The sequence below is a fragment of the Siphateles boraxobius genome, unplaced genomic scaffold (genome assembly GCF_051911475.1).
Source record: "Siphateles boraxobius isolate OS27281-9 unplaced genomic scaffold, OSU_SipBor_1 7, whole genome shotgun sequence".
NCBI classification, from domain to species: domain Eukaryota; kingdom Metazoa; phylum Chordata; class Actinopteri; order Cypriniformes; family Leuciscidae; genus Siphateles; species Siphateles boraxobius.
Window position 1 is genome coordinate 17,016,322 of NW_027509197.1, and position 21,267 is coordinate 17,037,588.

At 29.6% G+C, this 21,267-nt stretch overlaps 1 protein-coding gene across 1 annotated transcript in view; it reads left to right on the top strand.

Moving 5' to 3' along the window:
• Nucleotides 1-20,753, top strand: part of crygs3 (crystallin, gamma S3) — a 102,027-nt gene extending 81,274 nt beyond the window's left edge. Inside the window, exons 3-4 of the mRNA XM_077216296.1 lie at nt 2,807-3,062; nt 20,480-20,753. Of these exons, the coding sequence (XP_077072411.1) occupies nt 2,807-3,062; nt 20,480-20,751 (528 nt within the window). The 3' untranslated portion in view covers nt 20,752-20,753. The remainder of the gene's footprint in view (nt 1-2,806; nt 3,063-20,479) is intronic.
• The last annotated feature ends 514 nt before the right edge of the window (nt 20,754-21,267 follow it).

Genomic DNA, 21,267 nt, shown 5'->3' on the forward strand with positions numbered 1-21,267 from the left:
CCCTGTAACGGCACACCGGCAGGGAACAACTGGTCTAACCGCTCTGAAACCCTCCTCAGAGGGAGCGAGCGTCCCTCGGGAAATCGCTCGCTGGGACCGTCTGCGCCCCGGCATGAAGGCGGGGTTGGCAGAACGGGCCCCTGAGGGCACCGAGGTAGAATGGGCACCGTAGAAAGAGGTGAACACCGTTCCGCCTCGGTGGGGACCACCCTCAGTGTCCTGCGCGCCGTGACGCCAGGACTTCTTCTTAGCCGAAGCCTTCTTAGCTAATATAACTGTCCTCAGATCAGTTCTATTACTGGGAGATTTCGGCTGAGAGTGCCGCGGCTGAGCCCACTGTCCAGCAGGGGGAGCACGAGACGCGACACTCTGCTTCAGCGCCCTATATGATGAGCTCGCAGACGGCCGGGGCTGCTCCCGCCCAGCAGCCCCAGGGACATGAATTTTTAAAGGGAGAAATTTCTTAAAAGCTGTTGTTTGCTTTTCCTTCTCCTGGAATTTATCGATGACAGAATTTACAGCATCGCCAAATAAACCCAGGGGGGAGAGAGGAGTGTCTAAAAGGAAAGCTTTTTCTTTTTCTTTTATATTTGTCTGATTTAACCACAGATGTCTTTCTGCGGCCACCAGAGCCACTAGCTTGGCCGACTCTCTGGTTGCGCGCAGGGATAAATCAGCAGCCTGACGCAGTTCGCGAACCACGTCAGCACTGACCTCCTCACTCTCACTCACGTCCCTCAGCAGGTCAGCCTGGTATGCCTGCATAATAGACATAGTATGCAGACATGACGCAGCCTGACCCGCCGCCGAATACGCTTTACCCATAAAAACCGAAATATTTCTAAGAGGCTTGGTGGGTAATGCCGGTGCCTTAACAGATGACGCAGCCTCAAGGGAGAGAAAACTCGCAAGCGTCTCTTCCACGCGAGGCATAGCCGAATAACCATATGATTTTGCCCCCACAATATTAGAATATGTTGAAGTCTGGGGACTAAACACTCTATATGACACCGGTTTTTTCCACGATTTCGACACCTCAGTGTGGAGATCGGGAAAAAACGGCAAGCACCGGCGTGGAGGTTGCACTCGTGACGGCAAAAATCTCTCAACTAATTTTGATTTAGAAACAGACTCCTGTCTAGTCACTTGCCATACAATGCTGAGTTTTTCTACAGCTCTTGTTAATACCTCCACTAGCTCATCACTTTCGGGAGTGTAAGGTGGCGAATCCTCCACATCTCCCTCATTTATAACTGGTGCCTCAGCCCGAGCGGAAGAAACCGCAGCGCGTGCTTCCGAACACGGGACTGAGGCACTGGATCTCACAGGTGAAGGGAGAGATAAGGCAGAGCCCGTCTCTAACCCCGCCGAGAGATCCATCTGCGATCCCCACGATACGCGTCATCGCTCTGGCTCGGCAAGAGCGGGACCCGAACCGCGGGGAGCGCGCACCGAACCGGTCTCCTCGAAGAGCGCCCGGCGGGAGCGGAGCGTCCTTAATGGCAGACGCTCGCAATGCTCACAATCAGCTCCCTCGAGAGCTGACTGGGCATGCTGCACTCCCAAACAAACAACACAAAGAACGTGTGTATCCCCACTCGTAAAATAACGCGAGCAGGGAGGGACACACTTCCTAAACTGCTGTTCGTTTGCCATATCTCTCTTAATATATATATATATATATATATATATAAATTGTTTGTGTGGTGCAGAGTATGTAAAGACAGACAATATTCACACAGGGACAGATTCACATATAGCACGACTGAAGGCACAGAAAGCTGTTGCGCTTGTGTTTATGGGTTGCTTTATAGTTTCCTGGTCGATGACGTCAACCGCCTATGACGTTCCATCTCTCCATTGGGCTGATTCCATACGTGCTTCATGATGCACAAGGCAGGGGCGTTCCCACAGCGTTTGACGCAGCTCGAGTTCCCTTGAAAGGGAACATATTTTATTCCTCTTCTGAAAACAGCAAAACACCTTTGTTTAATCTGTTGCCATTTTGATGGTTTACATCATGGCAGCTTGATTGCCTCTGGTGTTTTGTTGTGCTTAATAAAAGACTCACAACAGCTTAAAGTGACAGTTTCATACACAGTGTCATACATACATACATATATAGTATGTATGTACATACATACATACATTTATGTTATATATATATATATATATATATATATATATATATATATATATATATATATATATAAATGACTGTGTTTATGACTGTGTATAGCCTACTCTTAGTTTCTGTGTTTCACAGTTTCTGTGTTATTGTGCAGCTAAATGAACCTGCTGTCCAACAGCAGAACATTTAGGGGTGGAGCACAAACACTAATGCATCAGTTCATTCAAAAGGAAGTGTTACGCCTCATACAGTATGAGAATGTGACTAGATGCCAATGCTGCTTGAACTCTGCCAGTACCAGCAGCTGTAAAACAATTTACTTGGCCCAATAAATATTTTCTGGACTCAGCCATTGCAGAATCAAAAGGTCAGGGTTTCATACAATGGCCACTGCATTAATCTACATGAACAATCTAGAAACAATCGCAGTATCAGCTGTTGATGATGCAATTGCTGGAGCCATTCATATAACAATGATTTGCCTGGCAGAGCAACTCAATGTGAAACATATAAATCTCGCTCATTGCCCTTTTAATACACAGCATACAGCAAAAGGAGGTATCAAATTATCCCCAAACATGGACAAAATGGGAAAAGTAAGAAATATTTTGCTTGCATAAACTGGCTCTACAGTCTTGTTTATGGCTTATCTGTGTTTCTACATCTCCCATACAGATTGTCTTTTATGAGGACAAAAACTTTCAGGGACGTTCCTTTGAATGCAGCATAGACTGCCCAGAGCTGTCGTCCCACTTCAGCCACTGTAACTCCATCCAAGTCAAGAGGTGGGCCTGGGTTTTGTATGAGGATACAAACTTCATGGGCTGCCAGTACATTCTAACCAGGGGAGAGTATCCTGATTACCAGCGCTGGATGGGGTTCAATGACTCTATTAGGTCTTGCCGCATGGTGCGAAATGTGAGTCAACCCTGCAGGTCTGTTTTCCTCTTTTCCAGCAAAATCAGTCACCTATGCTGGACATATGTTTGACACTAATCATTCAGGAACAGTATGACTGGCCATAAACTCTACTAGATGCTGAATAACACTGTTTCTGCCAGGACCACTATCGACAAATATGATTGACAATTAGAATACAGTTAGGATTGGCGGAATGGTTCTGTTCTGGGCAAGAACTCCCTGCGCATCCATGCAGCCTAGTATAGATAAGAGCAGGGACAGCTTATTTCGAGAATTTATTCTGATTCAAAGGGCAATTAGAATGTCAAATACTGACTGGACGAGAGGAGGAGCTGGGGATGGAGGAGAGTAGTTAGTTTAATAGAGTAATTAGTAACTAGAAAAAAAGTTTGATGAGACAAACTTTAAGTTGGCTTGAGAAAGCCGGACCAGAGAGTTTGAAAAAGTTTAAAGTAGTTTGAAGTTTAAAGTAGTTTGAAGTTTGATAGACGGATTAGTTAGAAAGAAAGAATAGTTAGAAAGAAAGAAAATGATTGGTTAGAAAGATAGATAAATAATAGATAGATAGAAAGATTAGTTTCAATGAAAGAAAGATTAGTTAGAAAGAAAGAAAGATTAGTTTGAAAGAAAGAGAGATAGATTAGAAAGAAAGATTAATTAGAAAGATACAAAGAGAGAAAGATTAGTTGGAAAGAAAGATTAGTTAGAAAGATAGAAAGAAACATTAGTTAGAAAGAAAGATAGATAGAAAGAAAGATTAGTTAGAAAGACAGAAAGATCGATTTGAAAGAAAGATCAGTAAGAAAGAAAGAAAGATAGATAGAGTAGTTAAGAAAGAAAGATATATTAGTTAGAAAAAATTAGTTAGAAAGAAAAAAGATAGATTAGATAGATAGAAAGAAAGGAAGATAGATTAGTTAGATAGAAAGAAAGAAAGGATTAGTTAGAAAGAAAGAAAGGATTAGTTAGAAAGAAAGAAAGGATTAGTTAGAAAGAAAGAAAGGATTAGTTAGAAAGATAGATGGATTTGTTAGAAAGAAAGAAAGTATTAGTTAGAAAGAAAGAAATGATTATTTAGAAATATGGATTTCTTAGAAAGAAAGATAGATAGATAGATAGATAGATAGATAGATAGATAGATAGATAGATAGATAGATAGATAGATAGATAGATAGATAGATAGATAGATAGATAGATAGATTAGTTAGAAAGAAAGAAAGAAAGAAAGAAAGACAGATTAGTTAGAAAGAGATTAGTTAGAAAGAAAAAAGATAGATTAGTTAGAAAGAAAGATAGATAGATTAGTTAGAAAGAAAGATAGATTAGTTAGAAAGAAAGATAGATGATAGATTAGTTAGAAAGAAAGATAGATAGATTAGTTAGAAAGAAAGATAGATAGATTAGTTAGAAAGAAAGAACAATAGATTAGTTAGAAAGAAAGAACGATAGATTAGTTAGAAAGAAAGATAGATAGATTAGTTAGAAAGAAAAAAGATGCATTAGTTAGAAAGATAGATAGATTAGTTAGAAAGAAAAAATATAGATTAGTTAGAAAGATAGATAGATAGATTTGTTAGAATGAAAGAAAGACAGATTAGTTAGAAAGAAAAAAGATAGATTAGTTAGAAAGAAAAAAAGATTAGTTAAAAACAAAGAAAGAAAGAAAGAAAGATAGATTTGTTAGAATGAAATAAAGATATATTAGTTAGAAAGAAAGAAAGATAGATTAGTTAGAAAGAAAGAAAGATAGATTAGTTAGAAAGAAAGATAGATTATTTAGAAAGAAGGAAAAATTAGTTAGAAACAAAGAAAGATAGATAGATTCGTTAGGAAGAAAGAAAGAAAGATTAGTTAGAAAGAAAGATAGATAGATTAGTTAGAAAGAAAGACATAGATTAGTTAGAAAGATAGATTAGTTAGAAAGAAAGAAAGATAGATTAGTTAGAAAGAAAGATAGATTAGTTAGAAAGAAAGAAAGATAGATTAGTTAGAAAGAAAGATAGATTATTTAGAAAGAAGGAAAAATGAGTTAGAAACAAAGAAAGATAGATAGATTAGTTAGAAAGAAAGAAAGAAAAAATAGTTAGAAAGAAAGATAGATTAGTTAGACAGAAAGATAGATTAGTTAGAAAGAAAGAAAGATAGATTAGTTAGAAAGAAAGAAAGACAGATTAGTTAGAAAGAAAGAAAGATTAGTTAGAAACAAAGACAGATAGATAGATTAGTTAGAAAGAAAGATAGATTAGTTAGAAAGAAAGATGGATTTGTAAGAAAGAAAGATGGATTAGTTAGAAAGAAAGATGGATTAGTTAGAAAGAAAGAAAGATAGATAGATAAGTTAGAAAGAAAGATAGATTAGTTAGAAAGAATGACAGAAAGATAGATAGATTAGATAGAAAGAAAGAAAGATTAGTTAGAAAGAAATAAAGATTAGTTAGAAATAAAGATGGATTTGTTAGAAAAAAGAAAGATTAGTTAGAAAGAAAGATAGATAGATTAGTTAGAACAAAAATAAAGATGGATTAGTTAGAAAGAAAGATGGATTAGTTAGAAAGAAAGAAAGAAAGATTAGTTAGAAAGAAAGAAAGATAAATAGATTAGTTAGAAAGAAAGATATATTAGTTAGAAAGAAAGAAAGATAGATTAGTTAGAAAGAAAGAAAGAAAGATATATTAGTTAGAAAGAAAGATATATTAGTTAGAAAAAAAGAAAGATTAGTTAGAAAGAAATAAAGATTAGTTAGAAAGAAAGATGGATTGTTAGAAAAAAAGAAAGATTAGTTAGAAAGAAAGATAGATAGATTAGTTAGAAAGAAATAAAGATGGATTAGTTAGAAAGAAAGATGGATTAGTTAGAAAGAAAGAAAGATTAGTTAGAAAGAAAGAAAGATAGATTAGTTAGAAAGATATATTAGTTAGAAAGAAAGAAAGATAGATTAGTTAGAAAGAAAGAAAGAAAGATATATTAGTTAGAAAGAAAGATATATTAGTTAGAAAAAAAGAAAGATTAGTTAGAAACAAAGAAAGATAGATAGATTAGATAGAAAGAAACAAAGATTAGTTGGAAAGAAATAAAGATTAGTTAGAAAGAAAGATTGATAGATTAGTTAGAAAGAAAGACATAGATTAGTTAGAAAGATAGATTAGTTAGAAAGAAAGAAAGATAGATTAGTTAGAAAGAAAGATAGATTGGTTAGAAAGAAAGACAGATTAGTTAGAAAGTAAAAAAGATAGATAGATTAGTTAGAAGGAAAGAAAGATAGATTAGTTAGAAAGAAAGAAAGATAGATTAGTTAGAAAGAAAGAAAGATAGATTAGTTAGAAAGAAAGATAGATTATTTAGAAAGAAGGAAAAATTAGTTAGAAACAAAGAAAGATAGATAGATTCGTTAGGAAGAAAGAAAGAAAGAAAGATTAGTTAGAAAGAAAGATAGATAGATTAGTTAGAAAGAAAGACATAGATTAGTTAGAAAGATAGATTAGTTAGAAAGAAAGAAAGATAGATTAGTTAGAAAGAAAGATAGATTGGTTAGAAAGAAAGACAGATTAGTTAGAAAGGAAAAAAGAGATAGATTAGTTAGAAAGAAAGAAAGATAGATTAGTTAGAAAGAAAGAAAGAGATTAGTCAGAAAGAAAGATAGATTAGTTAGAAAGAAGGAAAAATGAGTTAGAAACAAAGAAAGATAGATAGATTAGTTAGTAAGAAAGAAAGAAAAATTAGTTAGAAAGACAGAAAGATAGATAGATTCGTTAGAAAGAAAGATAGATTAGTCAGAAAGAAAGAAAGATAGATTAGTTAGAAAGAAAGAAAGATTAGTTAGAAACAAAGACAGATAGATAGATTAGTTAGTAAGAAAGAAAGAAAAATTAGTTAGAAAGAAAGAAAGATAGATAGATTCGTTAGAAAGAAAGAAAGATAGATTAGTCAGAAAGAAAGAAAGATAGATTAGTTAGATAGAAAGATAGATTAGTTAGAAAGAAAGATGGATCTGTTAGAAAGAAAGATTGATTAGTTAGAAAGAAAGATGGATTAGTTAGAAAGAAAGAAAGATAGATTAGTTAGAAAGAAAGATAGATTATTTAGACAGAAGGAAAAATTAGTTAGAAACAAAGAAAGATAGATAGATTAGTTAGAAAGCAAGAAAGAAAAATTAGTTAGAAAGAAAGATCGATTAGTTAGAAAGAAAGAAAGATAGATAGATTAGTTAGAAAGAAAGAAAGATAGATTAGTTAGAAAGAAAGAAAGAAAGATAGATTAGTTAGAAAGAAAGAAAGATAGATTAGTTAGAAAGAAAGATAGATAGATTAGTTAGAAAGAAAGAAAGATAGATTAGTTAGAAAGAAATAAAGATAGATTAGTTAGAAAGAAAGAAAGATTAGTTAGAAACAAAGACAGATAGATAGATTAGTTAGAAAGAAAGATAGATGGATTTGTTAGAAAGAAAGATGGATTAGTTAGAAAGAAAGATGGATTAGTTAGAAAGAAAGATGGATTAGTTAGAAAGAAAGAAAGATAGATTAGTTAGAAAGAAAGAAAGATAGATTAGTTAGAAAGAAACTTAGATTAGTTAGAAAGAAAGAAAGATTAGTTAGAAAGCAAGATAGATAGATTAGTTAGAAAGAAAGAAAGAAAGATTAGTTAGAAAGAAAGAAAGATGGATTAGTTAGAAGGACATAAAGATTAGTTAGAAAGAAAGAAAGAAAGAAAGAAAGAAAGAAAGAAAGAAAGAAAGAAAGAAAGAAAGAAAAAAAGATGGATTAGTTAGAAAGAAAGAAAGATTAGTTAGAAACAAAGAAAGATAGATAGATTAGTTAGAAAGAAAGAAAGATTAGTTAGAAAGAAAGATTGTTTTGTTAGAAAAAAGAAAGATTAGTTAGAAAGAAAGATAGATTGGTTAGAAAGAAAGACAGATTAGTTAGAAAGGAAAAAAGAGATAGATTAGTTAGAAAGAAAGAAAGATAGATTAGTTAGAAAGAAAGAAAGAGATTAGTCAGAAAGAAAGATAGATTAGTTAGAAAGAAGGAAAAATGAGTTAGAAACAAAGAAAGATAGATAGATTAGTTAGTAAGAAAGAAAGAAAAATTAGTTAGAAAGACAGAAAGATAGATAGATTCGTTAGAAAGAAAGATAGATTAGTCAGAAAGAAAGAAAGATAGATTAGTTAGAAAGAAAGAAAGATTAGTTAGAAACAAAGACAGATAGATAGATTAGTTAGTAAGAAAGAAAGAAAAATTAGTTAGAAAGAAAGAAAGATAGATAGATTCGTTAGAAAGAAAGAAAGATAGATTAGTCAGAAAGAAAGAAAGATAGATTAGTTAGATAGAAAGATAGATTAGTTAGAAAGAAAGATGGATCTGTTAGAAAGAAAGATTGATTAGTTAGAAAGAAAGATGGATTAGTTAGAAAGAAAGAAAGATAGATTAGTTAGAAAGAAAGATAGATTATTTAGACAGAAGGAAAAATTAGTTAGAAACAAAGAAAGATAGATAGATTAGTTAGAAAGCAAGAAAGAAAAATTAGTTAGAAAGAAAGATCGATTAGTTAGAAAGAAAGAAAGATAGATAGATTAGTTAGAAAGAAAGAAAGATAGATTAGTTAGAAAGAAAGAAAGAAAGATAGATTAGTTAGAAAGAAAGAAAGATAGATTAGTTAGAAAGAAAGATAGATAGATTAGTTAGAAAGAAAGAAAGATAGATTAGTTAGAAAGAAATAAAGATAGATTAGTTAGAAAGAAAGAAAGATTAGTTAGAAACAAAGACAGATAGATAGATTAGTTAGAAAGAAAGATAGATGGATTTGTTAGAAAGAAAGATGGATTAGTTAGAAAGAAAGATGGATTAGTTAGAAAGAAAGATGGATTAGTTAGAAAGAAAGAAAGATAGATTAGTTAGAAAGAAAGAAAGATAGATTAGTTAGAAAGAAACTTAGATTAGTTAGAAAGAAAGAAAGATTAGTTAGAAAGCAAGATAGATAGATTAGTTAGAAAGAAAGAAAGAAAGATTAGTTAGAAAGAAAGAAAGATGGATTAGTTAGAAGGACATAAAGATTAGTTAGAAAGAAAGAAAGAAAGAAAGAAAGAAAGAAAGAAAGAAAGAAAGAAAGAAAGAAAGAAAGAAAGAAAGAAAGAAAAAAAGATGGATTAGTTAGAAAGAAAGAAAGATTAGTTAGAAACAAAGAAAGATAGATAGATTAGTTAGAAAGAAAGAAAGATTAGTTAGAAAGAAAGATTGTTTTGTTAGAAAAAAGAAAGATTAGTTAGAAAGAAAGAAAGATTAGTTAGAAAGAAAGAAAGATAGATAGATTAGTTAGACAGAAAGATAGATTAGTTAGAAAGAAAGAAATATAGATTAGTTATAATAAAGAAAGATAGATTAGTTAGAAAGAAAGATAGATTAGTTAGACAGAAAGAAAGATAGATAGATTAGTTAAAAAGAAAGAAAGATTAGTTAGAAAGAAAGATGGATTTGTTAGAAAGAAAGATGGATTAGTTAGAAAGAAAGAAAGATAGATTAGTTAGAAAGAAAGAAAGATAGATTAGATAGAAAGAAAGAAAGAAAGAAAGATTAGTTGGAAAGAAATAAAGATTAGTTATAAAGAAAGATTGATTTGTTAGAAAAAAAGAAAGATTCGTTAGGAAGAAACAAAGAAAGATTAGTTAGAAAGAAAGATAGATAGATTAGTTAGAAAGAAAGACATAGATTAGTTAGAAAGATAGATTAGTTAGAAAGAAAGAAAGATAGATTAGTTAGAAAGAAAGATAGATTGGTTAGAAAGAAAGAAAGATTAGTTAGAAAGGAAAAAAGATAGATAGATTAGTTAGAAAGAAAGAAAGATAGATTAGTTAGAAAGAAAGAAAGAGATTAGTTAGAAAGAAAGAAAGATAGATTAGTTAGAAAGAAAGATAGATTATTTAGAAAGAAGGAAAAATTAGTTAGAAACAAAGATAGATGGATTAGTTAGAAAGAAAGAAAGAAAAATTAGTTAGAAAGAAAGAAAGAAAGAAAGATAGATAGATTAGTTAGAAAGAAAGAAAGATAGATTAGTTAGAAAGAAAGAAAGATAGATTAGTTAGAAAGAAAGAAAGATTAGTTAGAAACAAAGACAGATAGATAGATTAGTTAGAAAGAAAGATAGATTAGTTAGAAAGAAAGATGGATTTGTTAGAAAGAAAGATGGATTAGTTAGAAAGAAAGATGGATTAGTTAGAAAGAAAGAAAGATAGATAGATAGATTAGTTAGAAAGAAAGATAGATTAGTTAGAAAGAAAGATAGATTAGTTAGAAAGAAAGAAAGATGGATTAGTTAGAAACAAAGAAAGATTAGTTAGAAAGAAAGAAAGATAGATTAGTTAGAAACAAAGAAAGATTAGTTAGAAACAAAGAAAGATTAGTTAGAAACAAAGACAGATAGATAGATTAGTTAGAAAGAAAGATGGATTAGTTAGAAAGAAAGATGGATTAGTTAGAAAGAAAGAAAGATAGATTAGTTAGAAAGAAAGAAAGATAGATTAGTTAGAAAGAAAGTTACATTAGTTAGAAAGAAAGAAAGATTAGTTGAAAGAAAGATAGATCGATTAGTTAGAAAGAAAGAAAGATTAGTTAGAAAGAAAGTAAGATGGATTAGTTAGAAAGAGAGATGGATTAGTTAGAAAGAAAGACAGACAGACTAGTTAGAAACAAAGAAAGATAGATAGATTAGTTAGAAAGAAAGAAAGATTAGTTAGAAAGAAAGAAAGATTAGTTGGAAAGAAAGATTGTTTTGTTAGAAAGAAAGAAAGATTAGTTAGAAAGAAAGAAAGATAGATAGATTAGTTAGAAAGAAAGATAGATTGATAGATTAGTTAGAAAGAAAGATAGATTAGTTAGAAAGAAAGAAATATAGATTAGTTATAATAAAGAAAGATAGATTAGTTAGAAAGAAAGATAGATTAGTTAGAAAGAAAGAAAGATTAGTTAGAAACAAAGATAGATAGATTAGTTAGAAAGAAAGAAAGAAAGATTAGTTAGAAAGAAAGAAAGATAGATTAGTTAGAAAGAAAGAAAGAGATTAGTTAGAAAGAAAGAAAGATAGATTAGTTAGAAAGAAAGATAGATTATTTAGAAAGAAGGAAAAATTAGTTAGAAACAAAGATAGATGGATTAGTTAGAAAGAAAGAAAGAAAAATTAGTTAGAAAGAAAGAAAGAAAGATAGATAGATTAGTTAGAAAGAAAGAAAGATAGATTAGTTAGAAAGAAAGAAAGATAGATTAGTTAGAAAGAAAGAAAGATTAGTTAGAAACAAAGACAGATAGATAGATTAGTTAGAAAGAAAGATAGATTAGTTAGAAAGAAAGATGGATTTGTTAGAAAGAAAGATGGATTAGTTAGAAAGAAAGATGGATTAGTTAGAAAGAAAGAAAGATAGATAGATAGATTAGTTAGAAAGAAAGATAGATTAGTTAGAAAGAAAGATAGATTAGTTAGAAAGAAAGAAAGATGGATTAGTTAGAAACAAAGAAAGATTAGTTAGTTAGAAAGAAAGATAGATTAGTTAGAAACAAAGAAAGATTAGTTAGAAACAAAGAAAGATTAGTTAGAAACAAAGACAGATAGATAGATTAGTTAGAAAGAAAGATGGATTAGTTAGAAAGAAAGATGGATTAGTTAGAAAGAAAGATAGATTAGTTAGAAAGAAAGAAAGATAGATTAGTTAGAAAGAAAGTTACATTAGTTAGAAAGAAAGAAAGATTAGTTGAAAGAAAGATAGATCGATTAGTTAGAAAGAAAGAGAGATTAGTTAGAAAGAAAGTAAGATGGATTAGTTAGAAAGAGAGATGGATTAGTTAGAAAGAAAGACAGACAGACTAGTTAGAAACAAAGAAAGATAGATAGATTAGTTAGAAAGAAAGAAAGATTAGTTAGAAAGAAAGAAAGATTAGTTGGAAAGAAAGATTGTTTTGTTAGAAAGAAAGAAAGATTAGTTAGAAAGAAAGAAAGATAGATAGATTAGTTAGAAAGAAAGATAGATTGATAGATTAGTTAGAAAGAAAGATAGATTAGTTAGAAAGAAAGAAATATAGATTAGTTATAATAAAGAAAGATAGATTAGTTAGAAAGAAAGATAGATTAGTTAGAAAGAAAGAAAGATTAGTTAGAAAGAAAGAAAGATTAGTTAGAAACAAAGATAGATAGATTAGTTAGAAAGAAAGAAAGAAAGATTAGTTAGAAAGAAAGAAAGATGGATTAGTTAGAAAGAAAGATGGATTAGTTAGAAAGAAAGAAAGATTAGTTAGAAAGAAAGAAAGAGAAAGAAAGATAGATTAGTTAGAAAGACAGATTAGTTAGAAAGAAAGGAAGATAGATAAGTTAGAAAGAAAGAAAGAGAAAGAAAGATAGATTAGTTAGAAAGAAAGATAGATAGATAAGTTAGAAAGAAAGAAAGAGAAAGAAAGATAGATTAGTTAGAAAGAAAGATAGATAGATTAGTTAGAAAGATTAGTTAGAAAGAAAGAAAGAGATTAGTAAGAAAGATAGATTAGTTAGAAAGACAGATTAGTTAGAAAGAAATAAAGATAGATAGATTAATTAGAAAGAAAGAAAGAAAGATAGATTAGTCAGAAAGAAAGAAAGATAGATTAGTTAGAAAGAAAGAAAGATAGATTAGTTAGAAAGAAAGATAGATTAGTTAGAAAGAAAGAAAGATTAGTTAGAAACAAAGAAAGATAGATAGATTAGTTAGAAAGAAAGAAAGAAAAATTAGTTAGAAAGAAAGATAGATTAGTTAGAAAGAAAGAAAGATAGATTAGTTAGAAAGAAAGAAAGATTAGTTAGAAACAAAGAAAGATAGATAGATTAGTTAGAAAGAAAGAAAGATTAGTCAGAAAGAAAGATTGGATTTGTTAGAAAGAAAGATAGATTTGTTAGAAAGAAAGAAAGATAGATTAGTTAGAAAGAAAGATTAGTTAGAAAGAAAGAAAGAAAGATAGATTAGTTAGAAAGAAAGAAAGAAAGAAAGATAGATTAGTTAGAAAGAAAGAAAGACAGATTAGTTAGAAAGAAAGATAGATTAGTTAGAAAGAAAGAAAGATTAGTTAGAAACAAAGAAAGACAGATTAGTTAGAAAGAAAGATAGATTAGTTAGAAAGAAAGAAAGATTAGTTAGAAACAAAGAAAGATAGATAGATTAGTTAGAAAGAAAGATAGATTAGTTAGAAAGAAAGAAAGATTAGTTAGAAAGAAAGATTAGTTAGAAACAAAGAAAGATATATAGATTAGTTAGAAAGAAAGATTAGTTAGAAAGAAAGAAAGAAAGATAGATTAGTTAGAAAGAAAGAAAGAAAGAAAGATAGATTAGTTAGAAAGAAAGAAAGACAGATTAGTTAGAAAAGAAAGATAGATTAGTTAGAAAGAAAGAAAGATTAGTTAGAAACAAAGAAAGACAGATTAGTTAGAAAGAAAGATAGATTAGTTAGAAAGAAAGAAAGATTAGTTAGAAACAAAGAAAGATAGATAGATTAGTTAGAAAGAAAGATAGATTAGTTAGAAAGAAAGAAAGATTAGTTAGAAAGAAAGATTAGTTAGAAACAAAGAAAGATATATAGATTAGTTAGAAAGAAAGATTAGTTAGAAAGAAAGATTAGTTAGAAACAAAGAAAGATGGATTAGTTAGAAAGAAAGAAAGATTAGTTAGAAAGAAAGAAAGATAGATTAGTTAGAAAGAAAGAAAGATAGATTAGTTAGAAAGAAAGAAAGATAGATAGATTAGTTAGAAAGAATGATAGATTAGTTAGAAAGAAAGAAAGATAGATTAGTTAGAAAGAAAGAAAGATAGATTAGTTAGAAAGAAAGAAAGATAGATTAGTTAGAAAGAAAGAAAGAAAGATTAGTTAGAAACAAAGAAAGATAGATTAGTTAGAAAGAAAGAAAGATAGATTAGTTAGAAAGAAAGAAAGATAGATTGGTTGGTTAGAAAAAAAGAAAGATTAGTTAAAAAGAAAGATAGATAGATTAGTTAGAAAGAAAGAAATATTAGTTAGAAAGAAAGATAGATAGATTAGTTAGAAAGAAAGATAGATTAGTTAAAAAGAAAGAAAGATTAGTTAGAAAGAAAGATTAGTTAGAGAGAAAGATGGATTTGTTAGAAAAAAGAAACATTAGTTAGAAAGAAAGATATATTAGTTAGAAAGAAAGATGGATTAGTTAGAAAGAAAGATATATTAGTTAGAAAGAAAGATGGATTAGTTAGAAAGAAAGATTAGTTAGAAAGAAAGAAAGAGAAAGAAAGATAGCTTAGTTAGAAAGAAAGATAGATTAAGTAGAAAGAAAGAAAGAAAGAAAGAAAGAAAGAAAGAAAGAAAGAAAGAAAGAAAGAAAGAAAGAAAGAAAGAAAGAAAGAAAGAAAGAAAGAAAGAAAGAAAGAAAGAAAGAAAGAAAGAAAGAAAGAAAGAAAGAAAGAAAGAAAGAAAGAAATATTAATTAGAAAGAAAGAAAGATAGATAGATTAGTTAGAAAGAAAAAAGATTAGTTAGAAAGAAAGAAAGATTAGATAGATAGATAGATAGATAGATAGATAGATAGATAGATAGATAGATAGATAGATAGATAGATAGATAGATAGATAGATAGATAGATAGATAGATAGATAGATAGAAGTTCATTAGTACATATAGAATGGTTGTTTAATTGAATCTAGGGCTTCAGGGAGTTTAGATTTGAGTTTTTGTGTTGTACACTACTGGGCCACCGTAGCCTTGGCTCAATTTGAACTGTTGCAATAAAAGTCAATGGGATTTTTATGGTTTTTAATAATAATTTTTAAGAAAACTGAAAGTCAAATCAGTCTGAAAAGATATAGCAACTCGAGTCAGAACAGTCTGAAGGTCTGACCCGAGTTTGAAGTTTGTAGAGTTAAAACTCTAGGAGGAGTTAGAGTCAGAAAATTTTGGTTAAGAAAAAGAAGAAGAATAACTAGAAAAAAAAAGTTTGATGAGACAAACTTTAAGTTGGCTTGAGAAAGCTGGACCAGAGAGTTTGAATAAGTTTAAAGTAGTTGGAAGTTTAAAGTAGTTTGAATTTTGATAGATGGATTAGTCAGAAAGAAAGAATAGTTAGAAAGAAAGAAAACGATTGGTTAGAAAGGAAAGATTAGGTAGAAAGATAAATAGAAAGAAAGAAAGATTAGTTAGAAAGAAAGATTTATTAGAAAGAAAGAAAGAAAAATTAGTTAGAAAGAAAGATAGATAGAAATATTAGTTAGAAAGAAAGATAGATAGAAAGAAAGATTAGTTAGAAAGACAGAAAGATCGATCTGAAAGAAAGATCAGTAAGAAAGAAAGACAGAAAGAAAGATAGAGTAGTTAAGAAAGAAAGATAGATTAGTTAGAAAGAAAAAGATAGATTAGTGAGAAAGAAAGATAGATTAGTTAGAAAGATAGATAGATTAGTAAGAAAGAAAGAAAGAAAGGATTAGTTAGAAAGAAAGATAGATTAGTCAGAAAGAAAGATAGATTAGTTAGAAAGAAAGATAGATTAGTTAGAAAGAAAGATAGATTAGTTAGAAAGAAAGAAAGATTAGTTAGAAAGAAAGAAAGATTAGTTAGAAAGAAAGAAAGATTAGTTAGAAAGAAAGAAAGATTAGTTATAAAGAAAGAAAGATAGATTAAATAGAAAGAAAGAAAGATTAGTTAGAAAGAAAGATTAGTTGGAAAGAACGAAAGTTAGATTAGTTAGAAAGAAAGAAAGATTAGTTGGAAAGAACGAAAGAATGAAAGATTAGTTAGAAAGAAAGAAAGATTAGTTAGAAAGAAAGATTAGTTAGAAAGAAAGATAGAAAGATTAGTTGGAAAGAACGAAAGTTAGAAAGAAAGAAAGATTAGTTAGAAAGAAAGAAAGATTAGTTAGAAAGAAAGATAGATTAGTTAGAAAGAAAGAAAGATTAGTTGGAAAGAAAGAAAGATTAGTTGGAAAGAACGAAAGTTAGAAAGATTAGTTGGAAAGAACGAAAGTTAGAAAGATTAGTTGGAAAGAACGAAAGTTAGAAAGATTAGTTGGAAAGAACGAAAGTTAGAAAGAAAGAAAGATTAGTTAGAAAGAAAGAAAGATTAGTTAGAAAGAAAGATAGATTAGTTAGAAAGAAAGAAAGATTAGTTAGAAAGAAAGAAAGATTAGTTAGAAAGAAAGAAAGATTAGTTAGAAAGAAAGAAAGATTAGTTAGAAAGAAAGAAAGATTAGTTAGAAACAAAGAAAGAAAGATTAGTTAGAAAGATTAGTTAGAAAGAAAGAAAGTTAGAAAGAAAGAAAGATTAGTTGGAAAGAACGAAATATTAGTTAGAAAGAAAGATTAGTTAGAAAGAAAGAAAGATTAGTTAGAAAGAAAGATTAGTTAGAAAGAAAGAAAGATTAGTTGGAAAGAACAAAAGTTAGAAAGAACGAAAGATTAGTTGGAAAGAACGAAAGATTAGTTAGAAAGAAAGATTAGTTAGAAAGAAAGATTAGTTAGAAAGAAAGATTAGTTAGAAAGAAAGATTAGTTAGAAAGAAAGATTAGTTGGAAAGAAAGAAAGATTAGTTAGAAAGAAAGTTAGATTAGTTAGAAAGAAAGAAAGAAAAGTTAGAAAGAAAGAAAGATTAGTTGGAAAGAAAGAAAAGTTAGAAAGACAGAAAGATTAGTTAGAAAGAAAGAAAGATTAGTTAGAAAGACAGAAAGATTAGTTAGAAAGAAAGAAAGATTAGTTAGAAAGAAAGAAAGATTAGTTAGAAAGAAAGAAAGATTAGTTGGAAAGAAAGAAAAGTTAGAAAGACAGAAAGATTAGTTAGAAAGAAAGAAAGATTAGTTAGAAAGAAAGATAGATAAGTTAGAAAGAGAGAAAGAGAAATAGATAAGTTAGAAAAAAAGATATATAGATTAAGTACAAAGAAAGAAAGAAAGATTAGTTAGAAAGAGAAAGATAGATTAGTTAGAAAGAAAGAAAGATAGATTAGTTAGAAAGAAAGAAAGACAGATTAGTTAGAAAGAAAGATAGATTAGTTAGAAAGATTAGTTAGAAAGAAAGAAATATTAATTAGAAAGAAAGAAAGATTAGTTAGAAACAAAGAAAGATAGATTAGTTAGAAAGAAAGATGGATTTGTTAGAAAGAAAGAGAAAGAAAGATAGCTTAGTTAGAAAGAAAGATTAGTTAGAAAGAAAGGAAGATAGATAAGTTAGAAAGAAAGAAAGATTAGTTAGAAAGAAAGATTAGTTAGAAAGAAAGAAAGATTAGTTGGAAAGAACAAAAGTTAGAAAGAACGAAAGATTAGTTGGAAAGAACGAAAGATTAGTTAGAAAGAAAGATTAGTTAGAAAGAAAGATTAGTTAGAAAGAAAGATTAGTTAGAAAGAAAGATTAGTTAGAAAGAAAGATTAGTTGGAAAGAAAGAAAGATTAGTTAGAAAGAAAGTTAGATTAGTTAGAAAGAAAGAAAGAAAAGTTAGAAAGAAAGAAAGATTAGTTGGAAAGAAAGAAAAGTTAGAAAGACAGAAAGATTAGTTAGAAAGAAAGAAAGATTAGTTAGAAAGACAGAAAGATTAGTTAGAAAGAAAGAAAGATTAGTTAGAAAGAAAGAAAGATTAGTTAGAAAGAAAGAAAGATTAGTTGGAAAGAAAGAAAAGTTAGAAAGACAGAAAGATTAGTTAGAAAGAAAGAAAGATTAGTTAGAAAGAAAGATAGATAAGTTAGAAAGAGAGAAAGAGAAATAGATAAGTTAGAAAAAAAGATATATAGATTAAGTACAAAGAAAGAAAGAAAGATTAGTTAGAAAGAGAAAGATAGATTAGTTAGAAAGAAAGAAAGATAGATTAGTTAGAAAGAAAGAAAGACAGATTAGTTAGAAAGAAAGATAGATTAGTTAGAAAGATTAGTTAGAAAGAAAGAAATATTAATTAGAAAGAAAGAAAGATTAGTTAGAAACAAAGAAAGATAGATTAGTTAGAAAGAAAGATGGATTTGTTAGAAAGAAAGAGAAAGATAGCTTAGTTAGAAAGAAAGATTAGTTAGAAAGAAAGGAAGATAGATAAGTTAGAAAGAAAGAAAAAGAAAGAAAGATAGATTAGTTAGAAAGATAGATAGATTAAGTAGAAAGAAACAAAGAAAGATTGATTAGTTAGAAAGAAAGAGATTAGTAAGAAAGATAGATTAGTTAGAAAGAAAGATAGACTAGTTAGTGTTACATCCAGTCAGGAACGAGACAGAGAGCGAATCCAATCGCAAGCACGTTTAATTAAACAAAAACAAACAGGTAATCCAGGGAATTCAGAACAGGACAAAAGTAACATAAAGAACAACCGACAGCCAACAACTGAAACACAGGGGTTTAAATACACAGACAAACAAGCTAAACAAGATAACAAGGGGGCGCGGTTAATGAGAAACACCTGGGGAGACTAATAAAGATGGACGAGGAACACCTGTGGACACTGAGCAACAACAAACAAAAGACAAGACACATGGCAGGATCACATGACAAACAAGCGATCACGTGATATACAAGACACAACAAAAACCCACACGTAACAGTTAGAAAGAAAGATAGATTAGTTAGAAAGAAAGAAAGTTTAGTTAGAAAGAAAGATAGATTAGTTAGAAAGAAAAGATAGATTAGATAGAAAGAAAGAAAGATAGATTAGTTAGAAAGAAAGATAGATTAGTTAGAAAGAAAGAAAGTTTAGTTAGAAAGAAAGATAGATTAGTTAGAAAGAAAAGATAGATTAGATAGAAAGAAAGAAAGATAGATTAGTTAGAAAGAAAGATGGATTAGTTAGAAAAAAAGAAAGAAAGATAGATTAGTTAGAAAGAAAGATGGATTAGTTAGAAGGAAAGATGGATTAGTTAGAAAGAAAGGAAGAAAGATTAGTTAGAAAGAAAGAAAGAAAGATAGATAGATAGATTAGTCAGAAAGAAAGAAAGATAGATAGATTAGTTAGAAAGAAAGAAAGATAGATTAGTTAGAAACAAAGATAGATAGATTAGTTAGAAACTAAGAAAGATAGATAGATTAGTTAGAAAGAAAGAAAGATAGATTAGTTAGAAAGAAAGAAAGATAGATTAGTTAGAAACAAAGAAAGAAAGATAGATTAGTTAGAAAGAAAGATAGATCAGTTAGAAAGAAAGAAAGATTAGTTAGAAACAAAGAAAGATAGATAGATTAGTTAGAAAGAAAGAAAGATTAGTTGGAAAGAAATAAAGATTAGTTAGAAAGAAAGATGGATTTGTTAGAAAAAAAAGAAAGATTAGTTAGAAAGAAAGAAAGATAGATTAGTTAGAAAGAAAGGAAGATAGATAAGTTAGAAAGAAGCAAGAGAAAGAAAGATACATTAGTTAGAAAGAAAGAAAGAAAGAAAGAAAGAAAGAAAGAAAGAAAGAAAGAAAGAAAGAAAGAAAGAAAGAAAGAAAGAAAGAAAGAAAGAAAGAGAAAGAAAGAAAGATAGATTAGTTAGAAAGAAAGATGGATTAGTTAGAAAGAAAGATGGATTAGTTAGAAAGAAAGAGAAAGAAAGATAGATTAGTTAGAAAGAAAGATAGATAGATTAGTTAGAAAGAAAGATAGATTAAGTAGAAAGAAAGAAAGAAAGAAAGAAAGAAAGAAAGAAAGAAAGATTAATTAGAAAGAAAGAAAGATAGATTAGTTAGAAAGAAAAAAGATTAGTAAGAAAAAAAGAAAGATTATTAGATAGATAGATAGATAGATAGATAGATAGATAGATAGATAGATAGATAGATAGATAGATAGATAGATAGATAGATAGATAGATAGATAGATAGATAGATAGATAGATAGATAGATAGATAGATAGATAGATAGAAGTTCATTAGTACATATAGAATGGTTGTTTAATTGAATCTAGGGCTTCAGGGAGTTTAGATTTGAGTTTTTGTGTTGTACACTACTGGGCCACCGTAGCCATGGCTCAATTTGAACTGTTGCAATGAAAGTCAATGGGATTTTTATGGTTTTTAATATTAATTTTTAAGAAAACTGAAAGTCAAATCAGTCTGAAAAGATATAGCAACTCGAGTCAGAAAAGTCTGAAGGTCTGACCCGAGTTTGGAGTTTGTAGAGTTAAAACTCTAGGAGGAGTTAGAGTCAGAAAATTTTGGTTAAGAAAAAGAAGAAGAAGAAGAAGAAGAAGAAGAAGAAGAAGAAGAAGAAGAAGAAGAAGAAGAAGAAGAAGAAGAAGAAGAAGAAGAAGAAGAAGAAGAAGAAGAAGAAGAAGTTTAAATAGGATTTCAGTAAGTTGGCTTTCACAAACCAACTTAATAAGGGGGTGGTGGACGGTCCTGTAAACCATTTAAACCACCCCTATTGAAGGTTTAGCATTAACATTATGATGATTTGTATTTTGGATATGCTGCTTTGTTTGCTCTTCGTAAAAGAATTTGTTATGATATTTGGGAAACTACTTTCTCTGTTTTTGCACACTGGAGCTTTCCGTATCCGTCTGTATAAGCAGCCTGAATTTCAGGGTCAGATTATGGAGTCCATTGAGGACTGGCCCTATCTCTATGACCGCTTCCATCACCGTGAGGTCCAGTCCTGTAACGTTTTGGATGGAGCCTGGGTCTTCTTCGAGCATCCTAACTACAGGGGATACCAGTACTTGTTGGAGAGAGGCGAGTTCCGCCGCTTCAGTGACTGGAATGCCATGCATCCTACTGTCGGCTCCATCCACCGTGTTCAGGAGTTGTAGGTTTTTCAGTGTGTAGTTTTTTGTTCCTTAACTATTTAATAAAAATGACACTGAGCCCATTAGCTCCTGTCTCCTGTTTTATTTTGTTATTTTGAAAAAGTCTCTTATGCTTACCAAGGCTGCATTTGATTAACTGTTTTTTTTTGTTTTTTTGTTTTTTCAAAATAACAGTTTTTTTATATTTTCATAAACTTTAAAATATTATTTATTCCTGTGATGAATTTTCAGCATCATTACTCCAGTCTACAGTCACAATGTCCTTCAGAAATCATTCTAACATGCTGATTTGCTGCTCAAGAAAAAAATCTTCAAATCTGCTGAGTAAAAGCATTAATTAAAAAAAATCTTACAGACAGTAGCCTATGTGTCAAACATTTTTTTGGTATTTATTAATTCTCAACACATAGCTTTCAACAGTTTCTGCAGTTGATGTAACTCAATACTCCCCTCTTTTGGTTTATATTTTCTGAATGGTGTCTAACAAACTTACATTTTAAAAATATTTTAAAAATTTAT